Below are 17375 nucleotides of genomic sequence, written 5' to 3' on the forward strand. Positions count from 1 at the left end.
GTAAGAAGAAACATGATTTCGATCAGGCTCGTAGGAGGAACCTTTAATTTCTCTATTCTCTCATCAGTTTTCAGATCAGGCGATCGCAATACCTCAAATCGCGATTCAGCTAGCGGAAGTTGTTTCTGAAATCTCTTATTCTTATTCTTCCAATATCTTAAATCGATCGATATCTTAAATCTTTCTGAAAGTCAGTAAGATATCGGAAGTTGTTTCTCCGATCTCTTATTCTTATTCTTCCGATATCTTAAATCGATCGATATCTTAAATCTTTCTGAAAGTCAGTAAGTTATATCTGAAAAAGGATTGGACCGATTGATCGTGGAGCGCGATCGAATAGAAGTTGTTTTTGTTGAAGAGCACGGCAAAATTCAAATCTAGTAAGTTATTTCTGTTGAATTTGTTGTTTTCGTTGTATGCAGTAACAGATCTAGCATTTCAAATGAAATATGAAGGAAAGAGATGATAGAGATAAGATATGGAGTATTGATCTGTTAATTTTACTGTATTGCCCCGTTAATTTTACAGTATTCATCTATCATTTCACAGTATTCATCTTGTGAAAATCTGGAGAAAATAGATGATAGAGAGGCGATATGGAGTATTAATCTGTTAATTTTACAGTATTTCCTTGTTAATTTTACAGTATTCATCTTGTCATTTTACAGTATTCATCTTGTGGAAATCTGGAAGAAAGAGATGATAGAGAGGCGATATGGAGTATTGATCTGTTAATTTTATAGTATTGCCCCGTTAATTTTACAGTATTCATCTTGTCATTTTATAGTATTCATCTTGTGAAAATCTGGAGGAAAGAGATGATAGAAAGGCGATATGGAGTATTGATTTGTTAATTTTACAGTATTTATCTTGTAATTTTACAGTATTCATCTTGTGAAAATCTGGAAGAAAAAGATGATAGAAAGACTTCTTACTCATCCGAACAATATTCAATTGAAAATTCTACTGTATACAAGATTCAATTTTACAGTTCTGCTGATTCAATTTTACAGTATACAAGATTCAATTGTAAATTTTACTGTGTAGAAGATTCAATTTTACAGTATACAAGATTCAATTGAAAATTTTACAGTATACAAGATTCAATTTTACAGTATACAAGATTCAATTTTACAGTATACAATATTCAATTTTACAGTATACAAGATTTAATTTTACAGTATACAAGATTCAACCCAGTGCGGACGCTAATAACTGCTAATAACTAACTCTAACTGTCAATAACTTCTTATAACTGTAATTTCCGAAAGTACAGTTTGAAAGTACATTTATTTTGTCATGTTGTGCAAGTTGCAATCTTTTTATAACTATCATGGGACCACTTCAAATAGTTGCTGGATGTTTTGTGATTAAGTGATATATTTTATGTGATATATTGTATAATTATACAGCATGTAGAAGTAATTTTACAGTATTCGCGCAAGTCAAAGCTGTGGACAAATGGTGGACAAAAGACTGTGGACAATTAGACGCCTCCTTCGTTATTTGTTTTCTGTTTTGCTCCATTCATTTTGGAATCTTACAAAGTGCATCACAATTCACAACACAAGGATTGAATTTGAATGGGGAAAATATTTTATAGTGGTTAATGGTTTTACATGGCTTGTTTTCTCTTATGATAGCTTTATTGACTTCATCTTGATCATGACATGTACTTGAATTCAAATTAAGTTCGAGAAAGGTTCAAACAAGTTCGACAAAAAATAATAAAAAAAGGTTTCGTAACAAATGTTTTTTCTTATACTACCAGGAATTCGGGTTACTAGTTGAACCATTAATCACAACCTATTACTTTGTCATATCTTAGAAATATGATGGTGATATTGCGGAAATAAATCTGCTGTTATTCTAATAGAATAACATGGTCCTGTTATTCCAATTCCACTCATTTAATTTCGTTGAGATTCGTGTATGAATTTTTTTTTATTGAGATTTGCACATGAAAAACTTTAAATGGTTGGAATCGGACTAATAGAACCCTGTTATTCCATTGGAATAACAACAGCTTTATTTCCTGGTATTGCGGGTGAGTAAGAGATTAAAAAAGGAGGCCACTATGCTCTGTTGACAAATACTGGTTTTGGTTTGTCAGTTTTAAATGAAAATTAATTATGACACAGACATGAAATGAAAATTGGCGAGACATCTTCCATGATAATTGATGGAATTTTGTGTTCATTTTGTCTTATTTGAAGGAAACTTATAAGTCCAATTCTGCGCACAAAAAATAAAATAAAATAAATCAACCCCACATCCCCTGAGATCGACAATTTTAATTTTTTTTTATTATACAAGTACAATCACAGATCTGCTTGCTTGTGCTTTCAAAAAGCTACCACAAGACTGGATCAAACTGTCAAAGATTAGGATAAACAACACGAAATTGTCAAAGATTAGGATAAACAACACGAAATTACTAAGAAGAAGGTGTTTAAAAATATTGCTCATTTTTCTTTAAATAGATAATATTGTTCATTTTGTCGCTTGTGAGGCCATGCTTGATGACGTGTTAGGACCTTAGGATAGCTTTGTGAGATTAACCAATTGCAATTATTTATTGTTCTTATAAATGTTGGAATCATATGCTCTCCCAATTTCGGAAGAATACCAATCATATCCGATATTTTTATTAATACAAAAAAATAATAAATATCGAAAAAAAAATAGGTTTCATGAAATCTCAATTTATACAGTAGGAAGAACATGATAGTTTATTCCGTCTAATTAATTGTAACCGTAATCTCAATTTATTCATGTTTGTTAGGCGTATCTTAAGTTAATTAAGCATAATATTGTTCTATTTATTGCTTCTTCATTTTTTAACCCAACATAATAACATTTAACAGTAATATTTCTCTGTACATATGCAGTTCTCAAATGAACGACATTTCCAACATAATATTTCTTCTGACAAACGTAAAATCTTTTTAAAAAAAATGACATAAAAAAAAACAACACAATTACAACTATTTTGAAAACTAAAAACAAAAAAAAATACAGGGGACCGTTGCCCCTAGTAGAGGACCCGGGACCTCAGCGCCTCGAAGAGGACCCTGGACCTCAACGTCTCGTAGAGGACTTCAATTCTGGGCCGCAACACCTCGTAGAGGTCCTTAGAGGATAGGTCCGCTGCTCCTAGCTGAGGCCATGTCAAATTTCGAATTTCTCAAATTCAATGGTTATTTGTTTTTTTTTTCTTTTTCTTTCTGAGTATGGTATTTTTAAAATTTTCGGCGTTTAGAATGAGTGTTCTTTAGAGAATGGTTATTGAAGTAATATACAAGGACAAAATAGTATATTAATTAAAAAATTATATAATGTTATATATTAATAGTAAAGTTGGTGGTGTTAATATCAGCGTCCAACTAACATATCCAGTTGTTGTAGGGGGTGAAAATGGTATGGGTAATATTCGATCCGTATTCGAAAATTTATATGTGAATATTTAATATCCGAATATCCATGTGGATAAGGATACTGATATGATTTTACGTTTCAATTATCCGTATCCGAATAGTAGATATATATTATATATTTAATATATATTATGAAAAATTTATGTTATTCACCATTATAATTAGATAAATATTATGAACTTTAATATTTTTTTTATATTATTTTAATAAATATCCGATCTGATTCAGATCCGTATCCGTATCCATTTGATATCCACTCCGTACCTGTATCCGGAATGCTCCGTTTTCACCCCTAAGTGGTTGCCCTAAAAGCTTGGGTGAGGAACCTTTTTTAAAAAATAAAAAAGTTCATAAACTCAGTTCACTCACCACAAGAGAGAGAGAGCAACCTTGGGCCTTGGCAAGATTTTTAAAAGAAAGAAAAAGAAACAGAGAAAGACTTACCAGCCATTGCCAATAGAGAGATGGGTGATAGTAGTCTCTTTTCAACTGAGCAGGCAAGGGGAAGAGTTGCATATAGGCTATATGCTTGCACTATTCTAGCTGGAATATGCATGATACTATACTACAGATCAACCCACTTACCAGCCACATGGCATGAAGGAAGATGGGCATGGATCGGGCTTTCCCTAGCCGAGCTCTGGTATGCATTTTACTGGATCATCACCCAGTCGGTACGCTGGAACCCGGTGTATCGCCGCACCTTCAAAGAGAAACTTTCACAGAGGTTTTCTCTTTAAACACCTCTTCATCACTTGAATCTTTGTGCCATCCTATTTATTCCAGACAGTTACCCTGGTTATCATATTTGGATATATTAAGTGCTAATAGAAACAGTAATTTGATCGAATCAAATGCAACGGTTCAAAGCATAAATTGATCCAAAATAATGTTCAAGAACATAACTCAGTGAAGAGCAACTTTTCTTTTCTTAAACACAAAGTCATAACAAAAAGTCCCTCTAATTCTCAAACCCAAAGCCTGATGTCAAAGTTACAAGAGAACAATTTGCTGGAATATGCATGATATATACTATACTACAGACAGGTCCCAAACCATTTGGATCATTTGGTCATTTTTTTATCTATGGAAGCATTTTTTCGAGCACTAGTTTACAGTTGTTTTCATATCATTTGAATAAGCAATTTCACCAATTTTCATGACAAAGAGCACATTTTTTTTTTCACTCTCTTTACCAAGTCTAAGAATTTTGATAAACCGCTCCATTTATATGTGATCAAATTTAACAGACAATTTCAATTTCCATAAAAAAAAATCAGTTTTGAATAAAAAGCCAATTGATCCAAATTTCCAAATATACACAATGATTCCAAATAACATATTTGAAAATGAATTATTGGATGGCATCCACCAATGCGTAACACGGGCACCAATACAAACTATTGTTCTTATTTTCTGTTCGTTTTTTAACTGTTACAAACCTCAAAATTCAAACATTTGTACATATTCCCAAAATAGCATATAAACCTGCTATGTAATCTGAGTAGAACTAGAGTACGTATTATTCAGCTAGCTGACCAAATTTCTAAGATCAAAACTTATTATATTGGCTTCACATGACGAATTAATTTATTTTGAGTGTTGCATTATTATGTAAAATTCGTAAGTTTTGAAATTAATTTAGGATAAAGTCAAGTGGTTACAAAACAATAAAAAACGTAAATGCTGAAAATTAACTTATAATTTTTTTTTTATTGCTTGACTTTATACTAAATTTATTCGAAAATTTATAAATTTCACATGTATATCACTCATGAAGTAAATTGGTTTCAATGGTATGAATTCATCGTTTGAAGCCAATCCGATAAATTTTGGAGTTAAAGCTCACAAAGACTTAACACCTTAGTTCTACTGATGTAATCCATATACTGGATTGGATAGAATTGCTGGAATTCTCCAAAGAGCTCCTGGTCTGCATAGGTTTTCCTGAACCTAAAATTATTATTTCCTTTAACACTTTTGGAGCAGATACGAAGAAAGACTACCAAATGTGGACATATTTGTATGCACAGCCGATCCCTTTGCAGAGCCTCCGAGTCTAGTAGCATCAACGGTTCTCTCATTCATGGCATACAATTATCCGCCAGAGAAATTGAATATTTATCTTTCTGATGATGGTGGCTCCATTTTGACATTTTATGCAATGTGGGAAGCATCTCAGTTTGCCAAGTATTGGATTCCGTATTGCAAAAGGTACAAGGTAGAGCCCAGAGCCCCAGCTGCATATTTCTCCTTAGCAGATGGTACCAACAACACATCAAACCATGAGTGGTTAGATATGAAGGTATGTGAAACATAAACTTTAATTTTTTCATAGAAACCTAAACTGTCAGATGAATTTGCCAGAAATTGAAAGACAATGACGAAACCAGCAATTAAGAACAATAGAAAGAGAATTTCATATGAATCAGCCTCTATCTGGAGTTCAAATCTAAAGTGCAAGGATGCATGGAATTTTTTGCATCCCTGGTAAGCAATCCAACTGTGGGGCTGATTCACATCCCCAAGGATTCTAACCCAAATTGCATTCTTTGGCATGTTTATTTTTTCCCCCTAAAAAGATGAGTCAGTTTTCTGGAAGTTGTGCATAAAACCCTTGCTCTGGGGACGCAGCTGCTTGATAAGTTGATTTCATCCTTGACTTACAATTTTAAATTGTCAAATTTGTCTGACAGTTTTGGTTTCTATAAGAAATTTTTTTTAAAAATTTCTTGATAAAAAGTCCTACGAAAGCAGTACCAATCCATAGGAGTGCTGTATCAGTAACCTATCTGCAACAGATCACTTTGGTAACATACCGACATATGTGCAGTCCGTAATGTTACCTTAAATAATTAACTTTCTGTATATTTTGATAGTCTAACTATATGAAAATAGCACTACACTAATATGCATGCATGCAGATTTTATACGAGGAAATGACAAACCGTATAGACTCCATATTAGTGTCGGGCAAGGTCCCAGAAGAGTTAAAGGCAAATCACAAAGGATTTATTCAATGGACACCTGAGATGACTTCAAAAAATCACCCCCCTATTGTTCAGGTAACACAATAACCATTACAACACCCATTTCAAAGTGTTTGTAATGATTATTTAAAAAAATATATAAATAATTATAAGGAAACAATTCACTTACAATCATTTATCTTGCAAATTTTGACAATTATTAAAATAAAATTCAAAATTTTAAATCCAACATTGTAATCATGATCTATATGGTGCAACATATAATTCCTATTATAATATGATAGATTTGGTGCATGTTTTACTCATCAAGTGATTTGAACTTTTCACTGATTTAAAGTTAACTGCTCTTGATACATCATAAAGTAATACTCAAATTGCATGACATCTGTTAGTATGTATCTACACATCGAATAACATACTGTAAATTTATTTTATTTTTTAAATCTTATTTTTTATTTGAAATGATTGTCAAGTGATCCCTCCCCTTATTATAATTATGTTTACTGATTGAAGCAACTCCACCACACCCCCCCCCCCCCCTTATTATAACACCCTTGACTTTTGGGTAAAAATGACAACAATATCCCTCCCCTTATTATTAATGAACTTTTTGAATATTTATTTTACTGCCAAAATAAAATGTGATCATCTTTCATGCCAAAGTTAAAAGTGCTGGACAAAATTTAACGGTTGGGAGGAAAAAAGTTTGACACTATTAACAAAACATTTTTGAGATCTCCTATCATTTCCATTTTGGTCAGCATTGTCATTTAGAATTAACAGAAAAATTGTTTATATTTGAAGATGTAAATTTTCGGAATTGTTATTCTATTTCATTTTTATTATCATTATCCTTAGTCTTAACAGCATGAACTTGAGCTAAATCATTGACTAAATGATTAAAATTTTGAATAATTGATTTTCCTTTGCCCTTGACAGATACTAATTGATGGAAAGGACCCCAATGCACTTGACAATGATGGTAATGCATTACCCACAATGGTGTACATGGCACGTGAAAAGAATCCTGAATATCATCACAACTTTAAAGCAGGGGCCATGAACTCTCTGGTATGCAATTCTTTATGTCAATACCTGTTCCAAAAATAAGATGATAAACTACCAACTAAAAAGCTTCAATGCAGATAAGAGTGTCATCAGTTATAAGCAACAGCCCAATAATTCTAAATGCGGATTGTGACATGTACTCAAACAATTCTGATTCGATCAGAGATGCATTGTGCTTCTTTCTAGATGAACAGAAGGGTCACAACATTGCCTTTGTGCAATATCCACAGAACTATAGCAACTTGACGAAGAATGATTCTTATGGAAATACCCTCAGTGTTCTAAATGAGGTTTGGTTATTACACAAGCATATCTTTCAAATGTTTGGCCTTATTGTCTTGAAAAAGAAAGATAACCAGAAATAAATATAATTGAATAATCTAAGGTGGAGAATCAAGGCTTCGATAGCTGGGGTGGCCCACCATACATCGGCTCCGGATGTTTCCACAGGAGAGAGATCCTCTGTGGCAAAAAGTACACAAAGGACTACAAGGAAGACTGGAATAGAGAGTCTAAAAGGAACCCAAGAGTTGATATCAGAGAATTAGAAGAGAAAGCTGAATCTCTAGCTACTTGCACCTATGAGCTAAACACCTTGTGGGGACACGAGGTCTTTCTCTCTTTCTGTCATTTACTTTCTCTCTCTCAAAAAAAGAAGGAAAAGGACATTAACACAAGAAATGCAGGTTGGCTTGAAATACGGTATTGCGGTGGAGGATATTATAACAGGCCTAATGATCCAATGTAGAGGATGGAAATCCGTGTACTATAACCCTACACGGAAAGGGTTCCTAGGAGTGGGTCCAACAACACTGGCACAGACAGTACTACAACACAAGAGATGGTCTGAAGGAAACTTGCAGATCTTTCTTTCCAAGTATTGTGTCTTCATCTATGGTCATGGGAAGATAAAGATAGGGCTCCAGATGGCTTATTGCATCTATAACTTGTGGGCCACAAATTCTGTCCCTACTCTCTACTATGTCATAGTTCCTTCCCTTGGCCTCCTCAGAGGCATTTCATTATTTCCAAAGGTATGGTAAATTTCTTCACTTTATTTTTTCTGAAAAAAAACTAAATGGAAAATTGTAAGAATACCTACACTGACGAGTACCAACAGCCAAATTCAGGTACCAGTAGCAACCGAAATTGGATGCATCTACTATAAATTCCTGCCTATTTAGCATCAGAAAACAGATTTATAACAACTGAAAACTTGGATTCAGAACATTACCTGGAATTTTTAACCTAATCATCACTAAAATTGCTAATTCAGATGACAAGCCCATGGTTCATACCTTTTGCCTATGTCATGGTCGCGAAACAAATCTACAGCCTGATAGAGGCACTATTAACAAAAGAGATTACAGTACGAGGTTGGTGGAACCTACAGAGAATGTGGCTTATAAAACGGCTCACCTCATACCTATATGGAACCCTGGCTTCATTTTTGAAAACATTAGGAGTCAGTAAAATGGGATTCACACTTACCACAAAGGTCAGCGGAGAAGATTTGTTGAAAAGGTATGAGAAGGAGATCATAGAGTTTGATACATCTCCATTGACTCTGGATATCATAGTTTCGGTTGCCTTGCTCAATTTGGCATGCTTGGTTGGTGCAACAAGTCATGCAGTGATGGAGGGATGGGCTGGTGTTTTAGAGAGGTACTTTCTTCAGATTGTGCTTTCTGGGTTAGTAGTGGCAGTAAATGTGGTGATATACGAAGGGCTTTTGTTAAGGAATGATAAGGGCAGTATTCCTTGGTCAGTTACACTTACCTCACTTGGGGTTGTGATGCTGGTGTGTCTAGTACCTATTGTTTAAAGCCATATAATTAGCTAGCAGTGTTCTTTAAGTGCCCAGAATTCTTATTTAAATGCAAAGGTGTAATGATGCCTTACATTGAACAATGAAAGCTTGTCAAATTGACTCGAGTGACTCTTCCTTCTTTTCTTTTCTTTTTTTATTTATGATTCTCCTAAAAGTAAGAGTGCTTAGAAATGTTTTATCAGATATTTATCAGCACAGAAACCAGCTATATGTTCAGGGGAAAAAAAAACTTCAATAACTTACTATTGAAAGGATGTAATCCTAACGAGAAATGCACGAGTTAAAAAGAAAAACCAAAAAAACAAAAAGAAAAAGAGAATAGAGGTCTTAAACTTGCTGTGGTTTCTTCACTGACAACTAGGTAAGCTTCACATTTAACCGGAATCAATCTAGGCAGTATTTATTGTTTTTGGCAGTACATTAGGTCAAAATTATATTAGAAGACATGCTCAAACTATTACTGACATAAAGTAAGATGGTTAAGGAAAGATACTCATAGGGTAAACATATGTAAGAAGATATCTTTTATAAAACATGGAGCATGTAACAGATCTAAATAAAGGTTCCTGTCACATACAAATTTGTTTTAGCGAAGTGGCTGAGCCAGGCGGGCTGCAAATGCTCCGTCCATGCAACGCTTTACTGGATTCCAGAATAGAAGCTATTTTCTGAGATAATATCTGATGGGACCAATCCATGTGTAGGTTATACAGTAAACTCCTACATCAGACACGTATTGGTCAGCACCACAAGCTAAATTTAATAAGAGGTAGATATAAGCGGAGTAATTGCAGTCAGTTGGAATTTAAGTTTTTGTTTACTTCCTTTTAAATTAATTTAAAATAATAAGTGGTCAAATACTTGTTAAATTTCAGGTAACAACAAAGTGGTCCAACATGAAAATTAACTTTTCCAAAGTAAAATTGTTGGGCTTCAATGTTTTGATGGTGATATGCGACTTTCTGTAATAACATAAAGAAAAATATTAATAGCGCAAATTACTCATATGAGGCAAAAGTAACAAAAAAGGACAAACCTCTCTGAAGAAAAGACAGGACTCTCCCCTTGTTTTTGCAGGATCAACTGAGCAAGTACTAAATACAAGTACCCCCACCTGGCTTCACCAACCTATAATGAATTCACAATGAATCAAAGAAGAAGAATACAAGGCAGAACTTGCATAGAAGTTGCTTTGTACATCCTTATACATTTATCCTCCTTTTCCTCCAAATTACAGCAATTCATGCATATAAATTGCTTGTAGACAAATCTTAAAGGAGAATATATATGTGGACATATGACATATGAGAGTGAGAGTAACAGAGGGAGAAAAAGAGAAAGACCTCATTAACAACAGCATAAGATGGAATATTTAACTTCAAAATATCGAAGAATCCAATCCGTAATATCTGAAAATTGATAGTATATATTGGCTTAAATACTATAAAATTGAATCTGTTGTTAACTTTTTATAATGTCAAGAGTAATCAAATGCCTCCATACTTGGTCCCCCACATGTCTAAGAACTGGAATGACAAAATAAACCCATTAAATTTGACCTTTATCACTTTCCCTCTATAGATATCAAAGAACTATGTGACTTTGGTTCCATTGTTATGGGCATGAAGAGGTTCATTAATGTTGACTGATCTGAGCAATTCCTGTGTGTGTTTTTAATCTTTTTTTGCTCTCTTGATGCCACTCAAAACAAACCTTTTACATGCATGTAAAGAGAGCGATATCTAGGTCACATCTAAGGTTTTGTTTTGTCATTTGGTTCATAGATTTTTAATTACTAATGTTTCAATGAATGGATGTATAATTGATCCACAAAATATGAAGGCCTTTGAATCCACCTCATTTAACAAATATTTCAAATTACTTGTAGACGTAAGGGTTCCATATCACTAAAGACCCTTTTTCATTGCATAGAGATAAGATCAGGTGATAAAAATAACACCTCCACCTGACAGTGCCCCCAACAATTTCAGTCACCTAGAAGAGGTTACATTCTTATCAACTCAAAGAAATAGAAAATAAGAGAAGATTAAAAGGATGAGTAACCAATGAAATGAAAATGTAATGCATCATTACCAGTCTAATATCTCTATTATCCAGTTCCCGAGTTCTAAACCCTAGAGTTCTCTCAACATAACCCATCACATTCTTCCCTGAACCTTTTCCCTTTGCATTCAACAAATCAGCAAACGCCCTGCCTCTTTCTATCCTTAATAGACTAACTGCTACAACTGTTCCAAATAATTAACAAAAGAATGAGGAAATAAACGTAGATGCCCAATTTATCTCTTACAGCTAGAAAGGAATTAAATTAATAAATAGCAGGAAAAGTAATAGCTGAATCAATTGTTCCAGCATTTCACAATACGGATGTTAGTACAACCGAAGGCAAGTAATAGCAATTCCTCTTGCAAAGTTTGACACTACTTGTTAAGATCATATTACACAAATGGTCATCTCCCTAAGGCTTAAAAGTTCTTATCTAGTCCTAAATAATGATGTATACCAATTCGGTCCTTTCTTCATTTCATATAAAGAGAGAATTGAAAAAGAAAAAGTTCTTTGTTAAAGGGCATGTAAAGATAAGGCATCTCTAACCAATTTCAAGATAAAATACAAGCAGCAATGTTTAAGGCTAAAATGAGGATTTAAACTCATTAACAGGCCCTCACCGGCTCTATGAGGAGAAACCTCTTGATTTATGTTTTGCATTTTTCTCTTCGTGACAGAAGGAGGCCTTGGAGCTCGATCTTTCTCACAAAAACAACAATAGAATTTATAAAAAAAGGAAAAAAGAAATGAAACCAATTGCCAGTAGTCTTCCCGCCACTTCGGACACATCAAGAGGCACCTTACCGATGGATTGGTCGGATCTTCTCCGAGAGTTGTGCGGAGTCGATACACTTGAGGCAGCGACCACTCCGGGGGTAGCGAGAGAACTAGATTTGATTGCATGTGAGAAATTTGAGCGAGAGGCAGCGAATTGAGTGTAAGAGTGAGGGAAGAGAGAGACAACTCCCTCCAATTTTCTGCTTTCCTTCTCTGCACAGATATTTCAGTAGAGAAGCATAGTAGCAGAGTAGCAGCCTAGTAGGTGATATGGTTTTCGTCTGGTAGAGAACCTGTGGAACTATTGTGAAAGAAATTGGGCTGGATATTTCAATTTTAAAACCAGGTTAAAGGCCCAAAGAGGCCTCTATTAATACTTAATAGGCTACATCTGTTGACATTATTCAGATTAATGGTAGTATGGTACTATGGTCCGCCTTCCTCGGCAATCTCAAAATATGCACGATATCTTATATATATCTAGTCGTACAATTAGTTCAGAAAAAATTGAAGACGACCTAACTGAGCTGGCTCTTTAAATTTTTATCTGACAATCTTTTTTTTATTTTTTATTAATGGAGCATTCCATGTACTGATGTACTCAGTTTGAAGCTTTCTTTCAATTCATCATTGTCACTGCAAACCAACTTGTAGGTAGAAAGTGCATTAATTCAGCTAGCTATAGCTTTCTTTTTTAATTGTCACTGTAAACCAAATTTCATCATTTTATGTTGGAGCTCTCATGATGCCTCAAAATGAAGCTTGATCTTTCTTTTTTTCATTTCAACTTTTAAATAACTAGCTATAGTTTTTTCGGACTATAAAAACTAAGTTATGAGATAAAAGTGAATTAATTCGGCTACGATCGCTATAGTTGTAATAGCTGATCGCTATTACTGCTACGTGCTACGTGTTATTGCTTCCGTTATGTTAGATGGACTTTTTTTTTTTGCGATATACGTGGACTTCCGTGCTTCTGTTCCTGTTTCTGATACTATATGGTTTGTTCTGATAAATGCTAAACCGAACTATGTACTTCTATTCTTGTGATATAGTCTCTCATTCTATATCGAAAAATATTCAAATATTAATTATTCCTTTTACTTGCTTCGTCTAGTATTCACTTGTAAAATTATTGTCATTCATTTTATTGAAAGCTGATTTTAATTATTATAATATATAAAATGTTCAACAAGGTATACTGAGTTCATTTCACTTGTAAAATTAATTGCTCTTCGTCTATTATAATTTGTAATACTATGAAGTATGAATTATTAAATAATATTACCTTGAAATATTTTTTTTCCTTCTTATTCGCACGATTGAAAAAAAAATATAGACTTAGATTAGTTGTCATTTAATTGTTATTTCTATTCTTCAATATTGATAATTTATTAATTAGTAGAAATATAAAATTTAAATTTTTAAAAGAAAAAAATGCTATGAATAATATCTTTTGCGAATAGCTACATTATTCGTAATAGCATTTTCTTTCTTCTCCTCATTATACCGCTATAATTGTTATTTAAAACTTTGGTAAGAAGTGATCTTAATTACAAAAAATCACTAAATTATTTTTCTAACAATTTTAATTAAAATAGACTTATAGATTATCAATTATTTTAATATCTAACATTAAATAAAAAATAATACAAATATTCAAGTATTATGAAAGATTTTAAAAATGTCTGAATTGTCGGAAATTTCGACGGCCAAGAAAAGATTTGGGTCACCAAAATTTTCGGCGGCCGAGTAACATAAAAATTTCACTTCATTTATGTGGGTTCAGTGACTTCAGTCAAACCATTTTTTATATTTATGGTTTTTTATTTAATTAGTTTTCTTATTAAAATATTTTATATATTTTATATATTTTTCAAAAATAGATGAAATACTATATAATCTGATTTATTATAAAGACTGCAATAAATAATCCGGATTAACATTTTTCAGATCGGGTTTTTTGTAGCTGTAAGAAAAATTAAAATATTTCTTTGTGTGTTACTGAAAAAAATTAAAAATATTGTGAATCCTTGTTATTGATCCCGATTCAAAATGCACTTCTAATTAATAAAGAAAATATTGTGGTCCATCTAGTATATTTAAATTCTAAGATATTTTATCTATTTTCAAATTTTTTTTGAAAACAAACCATTCAGACTGACAAAAGTCAAAGAATTTTTTTGTATTTTTCGAAAAGGATCACAATATTTTCTGTATATACCTAGAATTGATTTTTGAACTAAGATCAATAATTCAGATTCAGAAAATTTATTTTTTCTTATAGCTGTAAAAAATCCGGCCTAAGAAATGTTGATTCGGATTATTTGTTTTATTCTTTTTAATAAATCAAATTATATAATATTACATCTATTTTCGAAGAAATAGATAAAATATTTCTAATATTTTGGTAGAAAATTAAAAATATCATAAAAATTTCTAATTAATAAAAAATCATAAATATAAAAGTCATAAACTGCAAAACTAAAGAAATTAAGTGAAATTTTTGTGTTACTCGGTCGTCAAAAATTTCAGCGGTCCTATATTTGAATATTTATATAATTTTTCTTTAATTGGATATTAAAAAAAATGGCATAGATTATAAGTATCAAATTTAGGATAAAAATGATAAAATTAAATAATATATTTGAGTTCGATAGAAGTATTTTATATTTGAGTTAGCACTTCTATCCAACTCAATTATATTGTTCAACTTAGACATAGTACCAACTATAATTATTTTTGTTCATTGACCCTGCGACCTTAGTATTTTCGAATTCTGAAAAAAAAAATGATTTTTTTATTATTTTTAATAATAATTTTTTTGGAAAGATACATCAATCCAAAATAACAAAAAAAAGGAAAAAAGGATCTATCATTTATGGAATCAAATAATTAATAAATGATCACTGTATTAATTATATTATGAAATAAATACAATAGTTAGAAAGATATATTAATTATATTATGAAATAAATACAATAGTTAGAAAGATATTTAAAGAGGATTAAAATTATCTATACATTATTATTTTTTTAAATGTTGTGTATTAATAAATATGTGTAGTGTCAATATGTCTATCCGGCATCTTATGTTTTAACTTCAAAATATATCGGATTGATTTTAAATAATTTTTCCAAACTTTTATTGCACAAATGATGTGTCATGTAAAAATTTCGAATTTATTTAGTACAAAGTTACACAGTAAAAAAATGAAATAAAAATGACAATTTTTCAATACAGGAAAACAAAGATGAGAGTTTCAAATGAAAGAACATATTTGTTAATTTAATTTGAATAATTAAATAAAGAAATATTGAACAAGATGTAAATTTTTCCTGAGAATTTTGAATAATATAATATTTTAATGAAACAATTGATTATTTTAAAAAAAATATGAACACACTAAAATTAGGAACTAGAAAATATATATATGATTTGAGCAAGTCACGGTGCACAATTCGATTAATTAATCAGTTGTGGTGGCCAATTTATCATTTGAATCTGATAAATTTCGTCCGAATTTGGACCATTTTTTTAATCCACAACACTATAGGTCATTGTATCTTTTATAGAGGAGGGTTCAAATTAGGACTGAAAACGGAGCCGAATTATCCGACGGATATCCGCTCTGAACCCGGATTAAACGGATCCGGATAATTCCGGATTCGAATTCGGATAATTTTAAAAAAGTTGCAACAGTATCCGAATACGGATACGGATTCGGATGGAAATGGACAAACGGATCGGATATCCGCATGTATCCGAATCATTTTCAGACCCATTATCTGGATCCGGACCTTAAAATGACTTTCAGACCCATTATCTATAGGTCCGAATGTGCAAGGTAACTAATACAGCCTCTCCCCCTATTGTTTTATAGGAGTTTGAGCGCCTGAAATTAGTTGTTTGATGATTGTGGGACTTAAGCTCCGCTCCAGTTATATACCGGTTCGTATCCCCTCTTCTTTTATATGAGAGTCGCCTAAGCTATAGGCCATTGGGCCCAAAAGAAATCACGTGCAGCCCATTTCGAAAACTTATTGCTGGACTCAAATAAACTTAAATAAACTTTTTTGTTTTAGTTTGTTTTTTCCATAGATTTAAATTATAAACTTAAATAAAGTAATATACATTATTTATTTTCATATTTGAATTTTGTTAATTAGTATTTGTATCTTAAAGTTCAATTATCCGACCATTATTCGTTTTATATCATTATTCGAATCCGTATCCGTAGATTATCCGTTCCGTATCCGTATCCGTTTAAGGAGGATTTGGTTTTGAATTTTGATATCCGTTTACTATCCGTATCCGTATTCGTAGCCGCTCATTATCCGACGGATGCGGATATGGTATCAGCATTATCCGCTCCGTTTTCACCCCTAGTTCAAATGCCTCCATTATGTCTCTATTTTTAAAAACTTGAATAACTCAAAATTTAAATCTTAAAATTTAAAATAAAACCATTGGATATGAACTACATCATTTTATCTATGCATTTGTAAAAAATTATGATATTTCAACTTTGTTTTGGTTATCATCTTGAGCTTCTAAAAATGCATAGTAATGTGGAAAATTTCTAGACGTTGATTTTTTAATTTATTGATTCATATAAAAGCAAAATCAAAATATGATAATTTTTTACGGACGCATAGAGAAAATAACATAGATCACATCTAACGGTTTTATTTTGACGTTTAAGTTTTAAACTTTGAGTTATTTAAGTTTTTAAAAATGAAGTCACGATGAAGGCACAAAAAATGGAGGCATTTGAATCTCATCCTTTTTATAATGCCTTGTTAGTATTTGTGTTTTTAATAGATGTATTTTGCAAACCACATATCATAAAATTCTTTTTGTAAAAACTGACAAACACAGATCACTACCAAGCAATTTCAAAAAAAAAAGAAGAAGACAAACACGGATCACAAACATTGTTTTTTCTTTGTTTTATTTTTATTGCAAAATGTTTTTTTTTTTCTGAGTTTATACCAAATTTTTTATTAATATCCAAAAAGAACATCAAATTTCAAAATCTACATCCGATTTTGAAAAATTTCAAAATCTGCCCAAACCGCAAAATTATTTTGCGGTTTTGAAATACATCTTTTTGCAAATAATTTTGCGAAAATCTTATTTCATTAAAATCATTTTGCGGTTTTAGTATTTTCTTATTTTTCTTTTTAATTAAACAGAATA

At 32.0% G+C, this 17375-nt stretch overlaps 2 protein-coding genes across 3 annotated transcripts; one reads left to right on the forward strand and one right to left on the reverse strand.

The window, feature by feature from the left end:
- The first annotated feature begins 3786 nt into the window (after positions 1–3786).
- LOC144558866 (cellulose synthase-like protein E6) lies at positions 3787–9434 on the forward strand. Its single transcript, XM_078307780.1, has 8 exons — positions 3787–4164; positions 5427–5742; positions 6362–6502; positions 7367–7498; positions 7573–7785; positions 7881–8105; positions 8182–8529; positions 8772–9434. Exons 1-8 carry the CDS (start codon positions 3902–3904, stop codon positions 9318–9320), a joined length of 2187 nt encoding a protein of 728 aa, XP_078163906.1. The 5' UTR covers positions 3787–3901; the 3' UTR covers positions 9321–9434.
- Positions 8987–12465, reverse strand: LOC144558865 (uncharacterized). 2 transcript variants are annotated; one of them, XM_078307777.1, is made up of 8 exons: positions 12201–12465; positions 12017–12098; positions 11421–11575; positions 10670–10735; positions 10363–10454; positions 9904–10046; positions 9398–9786; positions 8987–9309 (listed from the first exon to the last, which is right to left on the reverse strand). In XM_078307777.1, the coding sequence occupies exons 1-7, from the start codon at positions 12297–12299 to the stop codon at positions 9776–9778; spliced, it is 648 nt and encodes a 215-aa protein (XP_078163903.1). In that variant the 5' UTR covers positions 12300–12465; the 3' UTR covers positions 8987–9309; positions 9398–9775. The 2 variants fall into 2 exon arrangements, with proteins under 2 accessions (XP_078163903.1, XP_078163904.1); XM_078307778.1 differs by having other exon boundaries at positions 9398–9474; positions 12201–12464.
- Between the last annotated feature and the right edge of the window lie 4910 nt (positions 12466–17375).

This window comes from Carex rostrata, chromosome 8 (assembly GCF_964058835.1).
Source record: "Carex rostrata chromosome 8, lpCarRost1.2, whole genome shotgun sequence".
Lineage (NCBI taxonomy): Eukaryota > Viridiplantae > Streptophyta > Magnoliopsida > Poales > Cyperaceae > Carex > Carex rostrata.